Raw genomic sequence first — 15,493 nt, 5'->3', positions numbered from 1 at the left:
GAGGAAAACTTCCAGAAAAAAGTGAGTTAAATCCTGTTGTTGTGAAATAGTCTCGGTTAAAAGTCCATTGTAAGCCCACTGTCTGAGCCACCATGTATTTGGTCTGTCCTCTATGGAATACATAGAGTGTGTATGAATTGTAACTTTAGAATTCACTTCTCACAGAGAGAAAGGATCTCACCAGAATGATATTTTGACTTTTTTGTTTCCCAGTGGAACTCCATCTGATTTTGTTTAGCCAATAATGTCACTGTTCCATTGACACTGACACCTTTCTTTTCAAGAACTTGGACTTGAAGATCTGAAAAAGAATGTAAATAACGGTAAACATTTTGTGTGGCTTGTGGATGTTTTAGTTCTGTTTAACCTTTCAGATGTTCTGTAGCATTTCCCAGGGTTAACACCATTTGGCTATGCCAGTTTGTGCTGACATTTATAGTTTGTTCAAGCCTTCTCCACCGTAACTCAGCGCAGAGATATAGTTCATTGACTGGAGGTTGATAACGGTGACTTGTATTTATATAGCACTATCAACATTCATAAACATCCTAAGTCGTTTCACAGAACTGATATCAAACAACATTTGACACCATATCCCATAAAAACTTTACAACACAGGAGGCCATTCAGCCCATCGTGTCTGTGCTGACTGAGAAAGAATTTCCCAGCTTAATCCTACCTCCTAGTTGCTGGTTTGTGGCCCTGCAGGTCACAGCTCAAGCACACATCCAAGTGTTTAAATGTGATGAGTGGCTCTGCCTTTCAGACAGTGGGTTTCAGGTCCCCACCATCCTCTGGATGAGAATAAGTTTCCACCCCTGCCCTCTAATCCTACTGGTTACTTTAAATCACTGCTCCCTGGTTTTCAACCCATCAGTTTCTATTTACTCTGTCTAGGCCCAGCATAATCTTGTACACCTCAACAAAGTCTCCCCTTGGCCTCCTCTGCTCCAGGCAAAACAACCCTTCCTTATCCAAAAAAAGCAGAACACTGTAACTGCTCAATGCGTCAGCAGCATATGTGAAGTCGTGACCCTGCATCAGGACTGAGAGGGTAGAGAAAAGCTTGCCAGTGTATAGCAGTATATAACAGTCCAGGGAGGGTTCAGGGGGTGGGGATAGGATGGTAGGTGACAGGTGGGACCAGATGAGGAGGTGATGATGGGCAGATGGAAACAGCCAGGAGACAGAGATGGAATCACAACCAGTCACATCTTCCCCTCTCCTCCACCCTTCTGATTTCCACAGGGACCACTCTCTTCATGACTACCCCCCCCCCACCCATCCCTCCCCATCCCCTGGCACTTTGTCCTGCAATCGTGGGAGGTATAACACCTGTCCCTTCTCTGCCTCCCTCACCTCCATTCCTGGACAAACAGCCCTTCCAGGTAAGGCAGAGCTTCACCTGCAATTCACCTGGTTAACTGCATTTGGTGCTCATGATGTGGCCTCCTCTAAACTGGTGAAACTAGGGAACTGTTTTGCGGAGTACCTGTACTTCTGCAACAGCCATCCCAAGCTTCTGGCTGCATGTCATATTGTGTCCCCTTCCCATTTCCACACCGACCTGTCTGTCCTTGGCCTTCTCCATTGCTATGGAGAGGCTAAACGCAAATTGGAAGAACATCTCATTTTCTGCTTGGGTAGTCTACAACCCAACGGCATGAACGTTGCATTTCCCCATTTCAGGTAACCCATGCCCCCAGGTGCTTTCCTCCCACACACTCACCTGTCCACCTGGTTTCCTTCTCCCTTTGTTCACTTCCCCACCACCCTCCCCCCACCTGGTTCCACCTGCCCATCGTCCCCTCCCTATCTGGACCCCCCCATCACCTGCACGCCACCACCACCACCCCCACACCTTGTACTGCTATCCACTGGCAATTCCCTGTTCCCTCTCAGTCCTGATGCAGCTCTTGATCTAAAACTTCAACTTACACCTTTTGTCTCTACAGATTCTGCCCAACCCAGCGTTCCGCTTGTTGTTTCAGATTCCAGTATTTGCCACCTCTTTTGTTTTTCTCCTAGTTTATCCAATTATTCTCTGGATCCTATCAATGGAATCTCATCTTTCATGCCATACAGTGACCAGAAATGAATGCAGTAGTCATGCTGTGGTCAAGCAAGTATTGTATACAGTTCTAGCACAATCTTCCTGCCCTTAAATTCTATGCCTCAGCTAATGAAGGAGATTAACCTCCATGTCTATTTAATCATTTTATTGTCCTGCTATCTTTCGAGATTGTGGACATACCATCCAAGGTCCTTCTGTTACTCCAAACTTCCCAATAACCTCCCACTTATTGTATATTCCCTTGCCTTGTCCCATCTTCTGAAATGCACTGCCTCACACTTATCAAGAGGGAGTTGAACAAAAGATTCCCAATTCCTTCTGAAGTCTGAAAGTCAACATTGGGATAATCCTCATTCTTACTCAAATGAATATAAACATGGTCTATGCAAGTAGTTCTGGTATTGAATCAATTTAGCCTTTAGGTTATCATCCTGGTTTGTTTTTCCCTACAGTGTACCTTCCCTGAGCTACATTTCCCAGAACTAAAGACCTCTGCACTATTCTGTGTTCTGTACAGGAAGAGATTACCAGGGGAATAGAGAAAACGGCTCAAAGCCTCCTTGAGGAAATACAACATAGAGTCATAGACTTATACAGCACAGAAAAAGACCCTTCAGCCCAACTGGTCCATGCTGACCAAGATTCATACCTAAGCTAGTCTCATTTGCCTATGTTTGGCCCATATCCTTCTAAACCTTTCCTATCTGTGTACCTGTTCAAGCACCTTTTAAATATTGTTAATGTACCTGCCTCAACCACTTCCTCTGGCAGCTTGTTCCATATATGGGCCAACTTCTGGGTGAAAAAGTTGCCCCTCAGGTTCCTATTAAATCTCTCCCCTCTCACCCTAAACCTACAGTATATCCTTGATTCCCCAACCATGGGAAAATGACTGAGTGCATTCACCCTATCTATGCCCCACAGGATTTTATGCATCTCTATAAGATCACCTCTTATTCTCCTAGGCGCCAATGGAATAAAATCCCAACCTGCTCAACCTCTCTCCATAACTTGGTCCCTCGAGTCCTGGCAAACTCCTCATAAATCTCCTCTGCACTCTTTCCAGCTTAGTGACATCTCTCCTATAGAAGGGTAGCCAAAACTGAACACAGTATTCAAAATGTGGTCTCACCAATGTCTTGTACAATTGCAATATAACCTCCCAACTTCTATACTCATTGTCCTAACTGATAAAAGCCAGCATGCCAAAAGCCTTCTTCACCACCCTGTCTACCTGTGATGCCATTTTCAGGGAACCATGTACTTGTACTCCTAGGTCCCACTGTTCTACAACACTCCCCAGGGCCCTACTGTGAAAGTCCTACCCTGATTTGTCTTCCCAAACTTATATTCTGTGTTCTGTACAGGAAAAGATTACCAGGGGAACAGAGAAAATGGCTCAAAGCCTCCTTGAGGAAATACAACACAGAGTGTAGAGTTATACAGCACAGAAACAGACCCTTCGGCCCAACTGGTCCATGCTGACGAAGATTCCCAAAGAACACAGAATTCACACATATGAATTAAACTCCATTTGCCATTCCTCGGCCCACTTACCCAGCTGATCAAAATTCCTCCGCTATTCCTGATAACCATTTTCACTGTCTACGACACCACCTACTTTAGTGTCATCTGCAAACTTACTAATCATGCTTTGTACATTTTTATCCAAATCGTTGATAAAGATGACAAATAGCAATAGGCCCAGCACTGACCCCTGGGGAACACCACTAGTCGCAAGCCTCCAGTTCGATAAACAACCTTCCACCATCACCCTCTGCTTTCTACCATCAAGCTAATTGTGTATCCAGTTAGGCAGTTCTCCCTGGATCCGATGCCATCTAACTTTCCATAGTTGCCTACCATGCCAAACCTTATCAAAGGCCTTACTGAAGTACGTAAAGACTATGTCTACCACCCTGCCCTAATTGACCTGCTTGGTTACTTCTTCAAAAAACTTAATTAAGTTCGTGAGACATTATCTCCAACACACAAAGCTGTGCTGACTATCCATAATCAACCCGTCTTTCCAAATGTATGTATATCTTATCCCTCAGAATCCCCTCTAGTAACTTACCTACCACAGATATTAGGTTTACTGGTCTGTGGTTCCCAAGTTTTTCTGTGCAGGTCTTCTTAAATAAAGGCACAACATTCACCACCCTCCAGTCTACCAGCTCCTCACTCGTTGCTATCGACGATGCATATATGTCAGCCAGGGTTCCCGCAATTTCTTCTCTAGCTTCCCACAGTGTTCTTGGATATACCTGGTCAGGCTCTGGAGATTTATCTACCTTCACAAGCTTTAAGACATCCAGTTCCTCCTCTGCTGTAACGTGGACTATCCCAAGACATCCCGATTCACCATGTCAGGTTCTTCACAGTAAAAGCAGAGGAGAAATATTCATTAAGGACACCCATCTTCTGTGGCTCCACACAAGGATGTCCACTTTGGTCTTTGATGGGCCTTATTCTCTCTCCAGTTACTCTTTTACCCTTAATAAACTTATAAAATCTCTTTGGGTTCTTGTTAAAGTTCTCTGCCAAAGCTGTCTCATGCCCCCATTTTGTTCTTCTGGTTTCCTTCTTGAGTATTTGCCTTGTTGCATCTTTCCTTCTTGCATCCCCTTTACTCCTCCTGGTATTCACTTGATCCCAGCTGCCTGTACCTGACCCATGCCTCCTTCTTTTTCCTGATCAGAGCCTCAATAACCTCATCATCCAGGGTTCCCTACTCCTGCCAGCCTTGTCCTTCACTCTAACAGGAACATGCAGATCTTGAATTCTCAATGTCTCACTTTTAAAAGCTTCCCACTTGCCAGACGTCCTTTTGCCTGCAAATAACCGACTCCAATCAACTTTTGCAAGTTCCTGTCCAATGCCATCAAAATTCACCTTGCCCCAATTTAGAACTTGAACCTATGGACCAGATCTGTCCTTCTCCATAACTAATTTAAAACTAATAGAACTATGGTCCCTGGTCCCGAAATGCTCCCGCACTGACACCTCAGTCACTTGTCCTGCCCTGTTTCCCAAGAGTAGGTCAAGCTTTGCCCTCTCCCTACACTTCTTGCTGCCTCAGTAAAGCAGCCAACATAATCAAGGATCCCTCCCACCCAAGATATTCTCTCTTCTTCCCCCTCTCATTGGGCAGAAGATACAAAGGTCTGAAAGCATGTACCACCAGACTGAAGGACAACTTCTATCCCACTGTTAGGATTACTGAATGGTCCCCTAGTATGGTAAAATGAACTCTTAACTTCACAATCTACCTCTTTATGGCTTTGCACCTGATTGTCTGCCTGCACTGCACTGCATTAGGTCAGGGAATTATGCCAAGGCCTCGTTACACTGGGCTCAACTCATCACTGCTTCTTTCCATGGCAGAATGTTTGTGGTGGAACTCCCATTATACCCAAGCAAGGTCATCAGTGTGCCAAGAGGTTTCTAGGGCTGTTAATTTGACTGCTATTGATGGGTTGGTTAGCTTGGTGAGGGAATGGAAGAAATCTGACCTTCTATCTGGCAAGCATGCGATAGAGATCAAAGCCTGCTCCTTGTCTGGACCCTTGAAGCCTCAGGCTAATAGATTTTACCAGGTGATTACCAGCTCCTCACCACAAGGCTGAAGCCAATGGTGTTTTCTGATATGGTGAAGCCATTGTCTCTCTTCCTGCAATGAAGGAAAATCTTTGAGATGCCCATTGTGCTGGAGTGCCTAAGTGGGAGAATTTCAAATGAGGACTTTGACCCATCTGCACATGACTCGGTTGCTGAGGTTACCAATGAATGGATTACCACTGATAAGTGAGCTGTAAGAACTCAGGGATCAAACAGGTGTCCATGGTATTTGCTATTACAGAGTACAAGGTCCTTCAGGTGTCAAGTTCAGAAGACCTCAGCTGTCCTAATAGGAGTACACCAGATATGTACCTTTCCCAATAAACAGGAATCATTGAGATTGAAACTTTCTGAGAGTCTTTGGATAGGGTACAGACTGGGTCATTAGCTACTCAGTGATGCCTTAATCATGTGGCCATTATTTATTTGCAAGACTGAATTGTGTCTTTCAGTTGGCTATTCAATGTCGGGGCCAGTTACCTGCACTGGACAATTCCCTCATCTTACATAGTAACAGTTAGCCAAGGCTCATTGCTTGTCCTCTTGCCCCTGTGTTAGAAGGTCATGGTTCAACTACCAAACCAAAGAAAGGAACACAAAGTCTAACTGACATTCTAAAACAGTGCACCACTTTCTCTCGGATGTGGTTTGGGGGGTAGGATGTCCTATTAGCAGTTGGGCTTCACAGCTTCCATGCTTTGATCATGAACAGTAGCCTGGGATGGAGGTTGGACCTCATGATGCCCTGACCAAAACTTATCCTTTTACCAACATCACTAATCATAGATTAACTCCCCATTGTCAGACTGCTGCTTGTGGGATCATGCTATGCAGAGATTTGTTGGTGGTATTTTTCTATTGCAAAATTGACCACATTTTAGGAATGTTTTATTAACATAGATCTTTATGCTTTGTTGGTGCTATGAAAAATTCTGTTTAAATGGCAGTCCTCTTTAGCAAGGAGCGACATTCCTATTTGAATATCTGCTCTTTACTGAACCAAATGTTTAGACCATGCACTTTTGCCCCCCAGACCCAGAAGGAATGTAGCCCAGAATCTTCGATGATCTGCAAGTTACCAAATTGGCTCAATGGATTATAGATCTGGCGAGACCCTACCTAGACTATCCATTGCTAAGTTGTATCTCTCCGTGTCCATGTTTACCACAGCCACCTCTATGGCACTCTCCAGAGAATCCATCAGAAGGTAGGCAGCTTTCCTGCGTGAATCCTCCTCTATTTCCTCCCACTGGCTGTTGTTTGTGATATGGTTGATTTCAACAAACACGTTCTGTGAAGAAAGAAGAAGCTGGACATGAGCTGAAGCTGGTTGCAGCCTTAGGTTGGAGGACACTGAATGGCAGCAGAAACTGCAGCACAACAGGTCCTCAGTAAATGTTGAGCTCCCTCTGTGCAATCACACAGCCTCACAGATCTAATTTAGGAACCGGATGGGTCAAGTTGCCTCTGCACCCAGTTCCCAGGCAGAGATTGAAGTTCAGGACAGCAGCAACACTGTCCCAAGTTTGGCACCACCTATCTAAAGACAGCTGGAGTAATGGAGGTCCACACCCAGGCTGACTGTGCTCAATCCAGGGATTGCAGGTTATGCCAGAGTCCAGTCATTGGAGGTACCAGGAATGGAGTGCGATGCGGTCTGTGACAACATGCTGCAGCCAGTATGTTGGCCCTGGAGTTCATTGGCTAGTACTGTCAATATATTCTGATCAGGTGCTATTGCTTTTTGACAATTCCATAAACTCAAGATGTGCCAACTTGTGTGTGTCAATGTGTCAGGACCACACCAGCTTGTGCTGGGCACAGTAGCCCAGTGATCAGGGAAGGGCAAGGCCCTCGTTATAACTGACAGTGAGTCTTCTACCTTGGACACCACGTATTAGGAAAGCTACTATGGTCCTGGAGATGTGCAGTATGGTTTTACCATATAAAATCTGGATAAAAGGTTAAATTACAATTACACAATGGGGTTGCATTCATGGAGTTTTGATGGACTAGGCATGATCTGATACAAGCTACTAAGATGCTAGGTGGAACTAATGGAACAGATATTGGGGAACTATTCCTACTCTTGGGGAATCAGGGACAGGGACACATCTACAAACATGGCCCCAATACTGTCAGTGGTGAAGAAGTGAAACACCTCTACACACACGTAGTGGTCGTGTTCAGAATCTTCTCCACAGTGACAATAGATGCTGGGTCAGGAGTTAATTTTAAATCTGAGACTGATGGAATTTTGTTAACTGTAAGTATTAAGGCACATGCGATAAAGGCATTAGTCATAGATCAGCCATGATGTTGTTGGAAGATGGAACAGAATAGCTTCTTCTTCTTCCTGTGCAGTGCCCAGCTCTGTGCTCCTGCTAGGTCCTGGGAAAGAGCCTGAGTGGAGGGTGGCAACTGAAAGAAGCGGCAGTGTGAGCAGGGGGTTGATGAACCAGAACAGCCAAGGACAGACCTTCATCTAACTCACCGGCAGTAACATTTCACTGGAATCATTCTTCTTATATTTGTTGCAATTTTCATTGATTTTGGAGGTCAAATTATGGATAGAACTAAGGAACTCATCATCTCTTTTCTTATTTATTCCTTTCTTAGTCTGTAACAGAAATGGGAAAAGAGATTAGACATAAAATTAGAAAGGTTATAGGTCAAGGCACTGCTGAGGTTGCTGTGGATTAGATGCCCACCGAGAGGACTCAGCGTCACCTCATTCACTCCTTCAGAAAGTCATTCCAGGAGAAGCTGGGTAAACACTTACGGGAGACAAGAATAGGTTGAGATGAAGTGGTGACATGTTGCGTTTGAACCCTGGGATCGACCAGTTAGGCCAGATGCATCTTCCTGTGGTAAATGTTCCATGTAGACAGGAGGCTAGTCAGTATTGGGTTGGGGTTGTGAGTGCTAAGAAAGGGCTAATTTAGCAAACACCTCATTCCAGAGGTACACAAAATGAGCCGTTGAGCCCAGCTGGCTTGCCCTGGGTTTCCATTTCCTCCCAGAGGGTTGGTATGGTATATTCATGGAGTCAGACAAAACAAAACAAGCCCTTTGGCCCATCCTGGCCATGCCGACCAGGTTAATTGGCCACTGTAAATTGCATCTAAGATAAGACAAGATATCTTTATTAGTCACATGTACATTGAAACACACAGTGAAATGCATCTTTTGCGTAGAGTGTTCTGGGGGCAGCCCGCAAGCGTCACCACGCTTCCGGCGCCAACATAAAACTAAGGCATTGTGCATGTACAAGTGACCATGAGAGTTTCCCTCCGAGTGTTTTGGTTCCCTCCCACATCCCAAAGACGCACAAGCTGTTAGGTTAATTCTCTACTTTTAAGCTGAGTTGGGCTGAAGGGCCTGTTTCCGTGCTGTATTACTCAATGACTCTATGACACAAGAATTAATGGTGTGGAAGGTAGTGAAGTGGATTGGCTTAGGCTACAGTGTGATATTGATCAGCTGGAAAGTTGTGTGGGCCAATGGCAGATGGAATTTAAACTGAATGGTACAAATTGATGCTTTTTGGAAGGCCAAATAAGGGTAGGATGTACACAGTAAATAGTAAGATATCTTTATTCGTCACATGTCCATCAAAACACACAGTGAAATGCATCTTTGTGTAGAGTGTTCTGGGGGCAGTCTGCAAGTGTCGCCACGCTTCCAGCGCCAACATAGCATGCCCACAACTTCCTAACCCGTACATCTTTGGAATGTGAGAGGAAACCGGAGAACCTGGAGGAAACCCACGCAGTCATGGGGAGAACGTACAAACTCCTTACAGACAGCGGCAGGAATTGAACCTGGGTCGCTGACGCTGTCAAGCATTATGCTAACCGCTACAGAGTGCTAATGAACAGAGGAACCTTGATGTACAAGTCTATAGGTTGCTGAAAGTGGCAGCACAGGAAGATAGGGTGGTAAAGAAGGCATATGGAGTGCCTTCCTTCATCAGCTGTGGCATAGAATACAAAAGTAGGGACGTCGTGATACAACTTCATAAAGCATTGGAGCACCATGGGCACTTCTGATTGCTACACTTATAGAAACCATATGGAAACACTAACGAGGGTGCAGAGCAGATTCACCAGGAGGTTACCTGGGTTGGAACATTTCAGTTATAAGGAGAGACAGTTATATAGGATGTCTTTGTTTACCCTGGAGCAGAGGAAGCTGAGTGCTGACTTGATATAGTCATACAAAATTATGATGGGGATAGATAGTAAAAACCTTTTTCCCTTGGTGGGGTGTCTGAAACAAGAAGGCATTAATCTAAGATGAGCAGTAGATGAACCTGAGGGGGAACTTTCCCTCTCCTCAGGCAGACGGTGGTTAGAATCTGGAATGCGCTGCCTGAGAAATGGAGGGGGAGCCTCACAATGTAAGAAACATCGAGATGAATTGTTGAAGCACAGAGGGAAATGGTCCAAATGTGGGTGAATGTGCTGGTACAGATAAGCACAATGGTCAGCATGGACAGGGTGGGCCGAAGGGCCTGTGCCTGTGATTCCCTGACTCTACTGAAATTGTGTTTAATCATCTGGCTTTGAAGCATTGAAGACTTCATTCAGCAGCTGACACAGATAGCAGACAGGCGAGGGGAGGAGAGCTGTTTGATCAGACCAGCAGGGGCAGGGGCGGTGCACAATTTAGTTTTAGATCAAAGGGAAAATTGCAGTTTCTATCATTGTGGCTCGAGGAGTTTTACCTTAAAGGAAGAACTGTCAGCAGTGATGACACTACAGTCACAGTGAGCTGGCCTGGTCAGTAACTGGAAGTCTGTCTCTTTGGATCGTAGGCAGCCTGACCCAGGATGGCAGTGGGCATGTGAGGAGAAAGGCAAGGGCACCCTGGGGTCAGGTGTTGCATTAATATCACAGTAATCTCTCAGCCTCAGGTCAAGGCATCTCACATCAGAACCCTAACCCTTAAGAGTGCAAATACTTAGCATTAGACAGCACTTGTGGAAAGAGGAACAGTCAACCTTCAGCTCAGAGATGTGTTCTGACAAAGAGTCTCTGACCACAAACATTAACTCTGTTTCTCACTGCCTGTCCTGCTGAGTGTTTCCAGAGTTTTCCATTTTTAATTCAGTTTTCCATCATCCATATTTCTTTTGATTTTCATTTTGCTTCTTTATAATTTACTAGTGAGATCTCTGCATAGCCAGCAGCAAATCAATAACCAGTCTGTTTGAAACGTAGGCAGGACAGACAGCAATCCCCTGGAGGAGGACAAATTGGATCCAAAGTCGTCTCAGTGGCAGGAAGGAGAGGCTAGCTGGTGCTTTTGTGATTGGAGCCAGCGAGGCTCCTCAGAGTTCTGTATTGGACCATTGCTTTTTGTAGCACATACAGATGATTTGGAAACAGGGCCTTTGGCACACCAAGTCTTCACTGGCATCAAACATCCATTTACATTAATCCTACACTAATCCCACTTTTTAATCTCCCCACATTCCCATCAACTGTCCCCAGATTCTACCTACACACTAGAGGCAATTTATAGTCACTGTTTAACCTACCAACCTGCACATCTTTGTGATGTGGGAGAAACCCACATGGAGAACGTGCAAACTCCACAAAGGCAGCACCAGAGTTCAGTATCAAACCAGGGTCTCTGGAGCTGGGAGGCAGTGGGTCTATCAGCTGTGCCACAGTGATGCCTTGGAGTCCCTCTAGAGGTAACAGGATAGGTCAGTAAAACAGCTAAAAAGTCATGCAAGCTGTTTCATCAACTAAGACATAGAGTATAAAATCTGAGAGATTACACTGTGTCCAGAATGGACACAGGGCCATTTAATGTAAAAACACCACATTCTATTTGGATGACAGACAAGGGAGTGCTTTGAAGTATCCTGAACAATGTTTATGCCTTACCTAAGAACACTTTATTTGCTCATTTACCATACAGTGCACAACATACAGCGACAGAAGCCCCAAGGCTGTAAAAAGTGCTATATAAAGGCAAGCTTTTTGTTCTTTCAGGCAGAGGCTTATTAGGCCTTGGGTGTTTGGCCACATTGACACAATCACAGGCCTATAATTGAATAGAATTTGTCACTTAGCAACATAAGGGAATATCAGGGAAGGACCAAAACAGTCAAAGGGACTGAAGAAAAAGTTGAGGCAAAAAAGGAAGGAGAGAATTCCAGGGAGTAGAGTCTCAGCGAGAAAAGCATTGGAAAAAAATCAGCTACAACAATGTCAGTGAGATGAGAGGCCTGCTCTGTGCTTAAACTTCTAGGAGTCAGTAATGGGAGTGATGGAAAACAGCTATTGAGTGGTGAGAGTCATGGTCAGTAATGGAAAACAGCTGTACAGCTGAAAGGCAGAAACAGCTGGTCAAAGGCACTGATGCTTAACTTTCAGTGTTCTTTAGAGCATGCGGGCAGTGTTTTGAGCATAGAAAGGTAAGGAACATTAAAGCTGAACTATCTGCTACTGGCAGCAGTTTAATTGTTTGAGAATGTTTGTTTTCTTAATTAATTAATGAATGAGAATGAGGGACTGGTTGTGAAGTTACCACAGCTGAAAAATCATTGATCAGAGATGAGGTAACAGGATTAATTTAGCATTTTCAGGAACTAATTGGAAAAGCAAACAAAATGTTATTGTTTATTGTAGGGGATTCAAATACAAAAGCAGGAGGTTATACTTCACTGGTGAGACCACATCTAGAGTACTGTATTGGTCTCCTTATTCAAGGTTAATGTATTGGAAGTTCTTCAGAGAAGGTCCACTAAAATAATACCTGAATTAGGTGGGTTGTTTTATGAGGAAAGGTTAGGTCTGGAGTTTAGAAGCGTGGAGTATGGATGCTTGGGACTCTTGACAAGGAGAGGGAGGAAGTTACTTGTGAAGGAATCTAGAAATAGGGCTCAAATATTTAAATAAAAATTTAAGACTATGCTGAGTTCTCTCAGGTGGTTGTGACATGGTCATTCTCCTCAAGTTAATAGCAGCAGTGTCTGAATATTTTGAAAGCAGGGGAGTGTGACAGGAACGTGGAGCTGGGGTTACAAACTGATCAGCCCCCTTATTGAAGAGCAAAGCAGGCTTGAGGGGCCAGGTTATCTCCTCTTTTTGATTCGTACCTTTGTTTGAAAGAAGCTGACTGATGAGAGATACAGTGGTTACCTACCAGACTCTGAGAGAGTTCCTTTGTGGTTGTGGTATCCTTGTCTAAAGGGCAGTTTATCTCTGCAAAGTAAATAGAATCCAACAATAAATCAGTTGGGGTTGTCCTCCTAAATGCCCACTCCTTCAAGCAGTGAAGGCAACTGAAACCAGCTGTGAAAGTTCCCATGGCCTGGTTGAATAATGTTATGGCACAATTACAAATCCCACCTGAGATAGCTGAGAAATTTTAAAATCATTGGTTCTCAAAATACAAGCTGGCATCAGTGAAGGGATTTGTTAAATTACAATCTTGTCAAAAATGGCCTCTGAGGGGATGATGTACTACTCTGATGTGGCTGACCTACAGAAGGGTGACCCAGCAGAAGGGTGGCTGGGGATGGACAATAAAGGCTGGCATCGTCACTGATGCCCTCCTCTACAACAAAGCAACATCACCTGGATATCCTTGTTTCGGCACTAAGTGTTCCATAAGCCATCACCTCTGCTGGGCAGTTGGCCCCAATGAATGTTTCTGGAGGGAATGCAGGATTGTTTGACAGCCTAGTTGAAGGAGGAGGTTTTGGGACGGGGGTATTTGGAGGGGGAGGGGAAGGGGGAAGGGGAGGAGGGGAATTGGAAGGGGAGGTGGGGATTGGGGGAGGTGTGAGTGGGGATTTGGAGTGGGGGGATTTGGGGGTGTGGGAGGGGTTAGGGGGGATTTGGGGGTGAGGTGGGAGACGTTAGGGCAATTTGTGAATATTTGGAGTGGGGAGGATTTGGAGGGGGAAGGGAACTAGGAAGGAGTAGGAGGAGTGGAGGGGAGTAGTAGGGGAGGTTGTGGGGAGGGGGGAATTGGAGGGGGAGTAGGGGGTTGTGGGGAGTAAGTGGGGTGGGGGGCAGTGGGGACTTGTGGGGAGGGCTAGGGGAACGGGAGTGGGATTGGGGGAGGGTGGGGGACAGTGGGGAGGGGGTGAGAGTGGAGGGTAGTGAGAAGGGGGTTGAGAGTGGGGTGAGTGTGGGGGTGTGGAGGGGGTAAGTGGGTGGGACTGGGGAGGAGGAGAGTTGTAGGGAGGTTGAAGGAGTGGGGGGAGGAGTGGGAATGGGGAAGTGGGGAGTCAGACTAACTGGCTTTCTAAGGCCCACTGGGTTAACAAGCCTCCTTGGCATTGTGAATGTAAGTACAGGTGACAGTTTTTACCCCGTACCACATACGTGACCTTTTCCCCATTTATGCCTTGAGGATGAGTGTTAGTAAACTGCTCAGCCACAGAGGATGAGTAGTACTCTAATGGTATGCTTTATCCAACTTTTGCAACATTAATTTTTGGTAGTGTGTGGACATCTGTGCAGCATTGGGGCAGTTCATTTCATGGGTGGGAGATGGTTTGGGGGAAACTAGTCCAACAAAGGCAAAGGCAGCACTCTAGCTTGCCACCGGCACCTTCATTCTGCTGCTTACTCCTGATCAGACGTGGATGAGCACTTTGCTACAATTTGTTACCTATGCAGGGTTTGTCCGAAGCCTTCTTTTCTTTAGTGCAGATGCAGAGGTAACCGTTATCTTGAAGGTGGCATCGAGCGTTACCACATATTCTTTTTTCCTCACAATAATTTACACCTGTGCAAAAGAGAAAAAATGGCTGGCATATATTCCCAAATGTGTCACACATGATTAATTTGGGTGCTAAACAGGAAGAGATGACTCTGTCTTCCGAGGTGTTTCCATCACTGGGGGTCTGTTGTTGACCAAGGTATTGATAGATTGCCAGGATTTGGAGGTTCAGACATATCTTTAATATAGATTGGAGATTTTTGCTTATTAAATGAATCAAGGAATGTGGTTAATGGAGGAAATCAACCTTGATCTCATTGAATGGTGGAGCAGGCCTCAGAGCTCAATGAATCCCCGCTTTCAATGTTCTTATTTGCCAAGTGTTCCATTATTCAGGATTGCAATAAAATTGTAGGATTCCGAAGTGTATTGCCATTGTAAATGCTGAGGTAAATCATCTTGGGGAAATGCCTAGAGATGGGTATTTCCCCCAACCTTGAAGATCTTGGGTATTTTTTCACTATGTTCAAAGCCCAACAGATTTTTGGACACTCAGGGATTTAACTTGCAGTGAAATTCATAGTCCACTATCCAACTATTTGGAAATGCTGGAAATCTGGCTCACCAAGTGATGTTTCCCTCACTCCGTCTCACACACAGAATCCACAGCTCCTGCTCTTTCTCTCTGCTTACACGATTCACTGGAAAACCTAGTATGATGGAGTCATAGAGCTATGCAGCACAGAAACAGGTCCTCTGGCCCAACTCATCCATGCTAACCAAGATGCCTAACTGAGCTAGGCACCACATCTTTTCCCCTCATCATATTATAAACCTCAATGAGATCACCTCAGTCTCCTACACTCCAGGGGAAAAAGGTCTTAGCCTATCCAACCAAAGCCCAACCAAAGTTGATGGTGTTGTGGATAGTGTGGAGGATTGTTGAAGATTGCAGAAGGATATCGATAGCATGCAGAGCTGGGCTGGGAAGTGGCAGATGGAGTTCAATCCAGAGAAGTGTGAGGTCGTACACTTTGGAAGGACAAACTCCAAAGCAGAGTACAAAGTTAATGGCAGGATTCTGGGTAGTGTGGAGGAGCAGAG

At 45.1% G+C, this 15,493-nt stretch overlaps 1 protein-coding gene across 2 annotated transcripts in view; it reads right to left on the bottom strand.

Moving 5' to 3' along the window:
* LOC127584953 (adhesion G protein-coupled receptor E5-like) overlaps nucleotides 1-15,493 on the bottom strand; it is a 47,766-nt gene that overhangs the window by 24,385 nt on the left and 7,888 nt on the right. Inside the window, exons 1-6 of one of the 2 annotated variants that reach the window (XM_052042003.1) lie at nucleotides 14,339-14,404; nucleotides 12,860-12,918; nucleotides 11,245-11,393; nucleotides 8,190-8,315; nucleotides 6,815-6,986; nucleotides 182-301 (exon numbers count right to left, since the gene is read on the bottom strand). In XM_052042003.1, the coding sequence (XP_051897963.1) occupies nucleotides 182-301; nucleotides 6,815-6,986; nucleotides 8,190-8,201 (304 nt within the window). In that variant the 5' untranslated portion in view covers nucleotides 8,202-8,315; nucleotides 11,245-11,393; nucleotides 12,860-12,918; nucleotides 14,339-14,404. Of the gene's footprint in view, nucleotides 1-181; nucleotides 302-6,814; nucleotides 6,987-8,189; nucleotides 8,316-11,244; nucleotides 11,394-12,859; nucleotides 12,919-14,338; nucleotides 14,456-15,493 lie in introns of those variants that run through there. The other variant, XM_052042002.1, reaches the window with a different exon arrangement.

The sequence above is a fragment of the Pristis pectinata genome, chromosome 31, assembly GCF_009764475.1.
Source record: "Pristis pectinata isolate sPriPec2 chromosome 31, sPriPec2.1.pri, whole genome shotgun sequence".
In the NCBI taxonomy this organism is placed as follows: domain Eukaryota; kingdom Metazoa; phylum Chordata; class Chondrichthyes; order Rhinopristiformes; family Pristidae; genus Pristis; species Pristis pectinata.
The sequence above is the reverse complement of the archived record's forward strand: the minus strand, read 5'-3'. Positions and strand labels throughout refer to the sequence as shown.